The 3,404-nt window shown below is 38.5% G+C and overlaps 1 protein-coding gene across 1 annotated transcript; it reads left to right on the top strand.

Moving 5' to 3' along the window:
- On the top strand, positions 1-2,745 carry LOC141913982 (uncharacterized). The gene is made up of 3 exons (XM_074805217.1): positions 1-297; positions 476-606; positions 1,859-2,745. Exons 2-3 carry the CDS (start codon positions 486-488, stop codon positions 2,743-2,745), a joined length of 1,008 nt encoding a protein of 335 aa, XP_074661318.1. The 5' UTR covers positions 1-297; positions 476-485.
- Positions 2,746-3,404: the final 659 nt, after the last annotated feature.

Here is a 3,404-nt window from a genome sequence, read left to right as displayed (position 1 = left end):
AATATGTAAACCTGATAGAAGCGGTCGGTAGAGAGTTTTTTATCTGTAAACCCGGGTCGGTAGATAGTTTGTAATCTGTATACCAGATAGAAACGGGTGGTAAAGAGTTCGTAATGTGTAACCCGATGGAGTCGACCGGTAGAGAGTTTGTAATCTGTAAACCTGATGGAAGTGGCCGGTAGAGAGTTTGTAATCTGTAAACCTGATGGAAGTGGCCGGTAGAGAGTTTGTGATCTGTAAACCTGATAGTAGTGACCGGTAGAGAGTTTGTAATGTGTAAAATCAGTTGTCTCACAGGTGAATAATACACACAAATTGTTTCACTATTTAATGCGTGATCAGCAACATGGAAAACTTGAGTCCAAATCAATATGAGTTGAGGCTAATTGTGAAAATACTGGATAAAACAATTAGGTCATGAAGATGTCTGCGCTTATTGAGATGAAATAACTGAATTCTATATTCTGTTTTTCAGTACAAGCAAGATGGCGGAGAGTAGGCCAGGAATTAATGCAGACAATTCTAATATGAGTATAATTGGTGACAATAATACGACGATAATATCTCAAAGTTTCGGAGCCATCGGCAATTCTGCTGAAAATCTCAGTAATTATAGATTTTAACCATCAGATTTCATGTGCCTTGAGTCCAAATGTTGTCTTACAAATATAAGACCGGTCTAATAAATAAAGTTTTATTATCATCATTATTATTATGTATATTCATACCCCCTCCCCGCAAGTGTTGAGGAAGGGGGATGTCCGTCCGAGTCTTTTTTTCAAAATTCATTTCCAAAACACGTTGGCATCTTTTTAAAAGATGCCCTTTCACAGTGACTTTGACAGTATTGAGGCTAATTTGGGCCATGCAAAAAGAAATCACACACGTTGCAAATTCTATCTCAAGGTCATTTTATCGTGCAATTACATGACTTTTAGGCATTTTTGTAAAAGAATTTGCAACCTGTGTGATTTTATTACATCAGTCACCTAGCGCCACATTCTTCCACGCCTTGTTCCTATGCGCCTTTCTAAAATGCAATTATAGAAATCTTGTCGTATTCAAACATTTTGCCCACGAGTTTTAGGCTTAATTTTTGATTAGTGCCTTTTCCACTTTTTTTATGAACCGATGCCTATCCCGACCTGTTTCAAATTGCTCCATTTGTCCATTTGCCTCTTTTTAGTTAATATCAGTTGTATTCCCTGTAATTCGGTATCGTATGTCACTGATAGTCCTGATTTTCCAAACTTAACTGGAATTTCGGCTGACACAAAGTGAAACGGGAAATTCAAAATTTTTGGCATTTGGCATATTTTCATAAAGCTTCGCCCAAAATCAGAATACTAAATAATTATACTAACATCAACTATTAGATTTCGGGACCTAAAACATTTTCTCGGTGGTGCTGAAATCAGCTAAATTGTTTTCAGCACGTGCTGAAACAAATATTCTAATTACACACAATAGTCACAACATAATCGCTCATATTTATAATGCATTTTTAAATATAAATTCGAATCCAAAATTAAAATTTAATCATGAAGGTTCATTATTTCTAATAAGATGAAAATAAGAAAGTTTTGTTTTTTTCGTTTTATGCTATATAGGTAAATGATCCATTTATTTAATTTTACTGATTTCAGACAAATAAGTGATTTTTTCCATAAGGCTGGGCCCAGGTCATGCTAAAGTATCATTTGGAAAGTTAATCTCAAAAAGTAGGAATTAGAGAGCACTTGACCTTGAAACAAATATTCTGCTATTACAAATTTTCTGTTAACCAATTGGAAATTTTGAGACCGAATGAGCCACCAGAAAATTGAATGAAAAATCTCAAACTGATTTACTTTTACAGATGTTACTCAGGTTCGAGAGTGGCTGGAAGAAACGTATAAACAAATGATCGATGTTGATTGTTACAAAGAGGTTTGGTGGAGCGATGAATTCATCAATTTCAACGACATCTTCACCAAAGAACACGCGGAAATTCGACCCCAAAAACGAAACCCGAAGAGAAATGAAGAAAGTGAGGAACAGTCAGTGATATTACCCGATGATTTCAAGACGCTTTTCACTTATGACGCGCGTGCTATGAAACGCGTGTGCCTCGTAGGTGAGCCCGGTATGGGTAAAACAACACAGTTGATAAATCAAGTTGTGTCATTGGAGAGCTCACCATTCCTAAAAACATTCCCTATGTTATTCTATATACCGTTAAACGATCTGCCCGCTGATAACGCATGCATTTATACGTACATTTACGAAAATCTTTTGAATCGAGACATCGAAAAGGATCTGCCGATTGATTTTAGGAGATTCGTCCGGGAAAATGCAGATAAAGAGATATTCTTTCTAGACGGCTTCGACGAGTTGAAGAACAATAAAGCGAAGGAAGATATCGTACACGTGACTAATGAATTACCGAAAGCGCATTTCGTCATAACAACACGTGAGTCCGGGGGCAGCAAGATCATCACTGATCCCAAATTCACCATTGTATCGATATCCGGATTCAAAGAGGAAGAAGTCATCGATATAATGGTGAAAAAAATTCCCCAAACGCAATCCGTATCAGCTATTCCACATGCTCGAAGACGCAGCATCACCTTTATTTTCAAGTATCTACTGCAACCCGCTGATACTACATATGTTTTGTTTTTTGTATATGGACGAAGAAGAAATCACGATACCATCAAAACTCACCGATATCTACATCGATTTGACATGTTTTCTGATCAGTAAACGCCAGGGCATCGACTTGTCGTCGGAATTTTTTTTTGGGGACATCGTAAAATCGGAGGCGCTTAAAGAAATTTGTCAAATTGCGAATGAGACGCTCATCAAGCATCAAAACAGCTTCACCGAAAATCGTCTCAAACTCGACGAATCAAAGGTGACGGCTTTGACGTGCAAAGAGGAGTCGCCGCGACGGAAATCAGACCGCTCCGTCCAGCTTCGATTCATACACAAATCTGTTCACGAATTTCTGGCGGCGGTACACTCGGTCGTGCAATTCAACAACAGTGGTGATATACCCTGGACCAATTGCGCATTTGATCAGCTTCCTGGTGAGCTTGAAAAATATGGTGAATTATACCCGAGATTCATGGCAGGGCTGCTGTATCGTTACAAGCATAACTCTAATCCTAACCCTAGCCCTAACCGCGGCCTCGGTGAACTTTTCAAGACATTAATAGTTGAACATTCAACAGTTATAGTAGAGGAGTTCTATTCCGCGAGTTTGTTTATGGTTGTAAGTACAGATATGACGCTCATCCCCGATTACGAACGCGTCATCGAACTCCTATCCGAAAGCTATCGGTTATCTGGTCAGTTGTCAATTTACCTGAGTGAAGCCGACTGGCCGGACGACGCTATTAGTGAAATAGTTCACTACATAG

The sequence above is a fragment of the Tubulanus polymorphus genome, chromosome 12 (assembly GCF_964204645.1).
Source record: "Tubulanus polymorphus chromosome 12, tnTubPoly1.2, whole genome shotgun sequence".
Classification (NCBI taxonomy): domain Eukaryota; kingdom Metazoa; phylum Nemertea; class Palaeonemertea; order Tubulaniformes; family Tubulanidae; genus Tubulanus; species Tubulanus polymorphus.
Note: the sequence above shows the minus strand (reverse complement) of the source record. Positions and strands in the feature narration are given on the sequence as shown.

Excerpts from the sequence above, each read along its gene's own strand:
- LOC141913982 (XM_074805217.1), top strand. The coding sequence starts at position 486 with ATGGCGGAGAGTAGGCCAGGAATTAATGCAGACAATTCTAATATGAGT. Across the intron at positions 607-1,858 it reads CAATTCTGCTGAAAATCTCA|ATGTTACTCAGGTTCGAGAG; the intron begins GTAATTATAGAT and ends TTACTTTTACAG.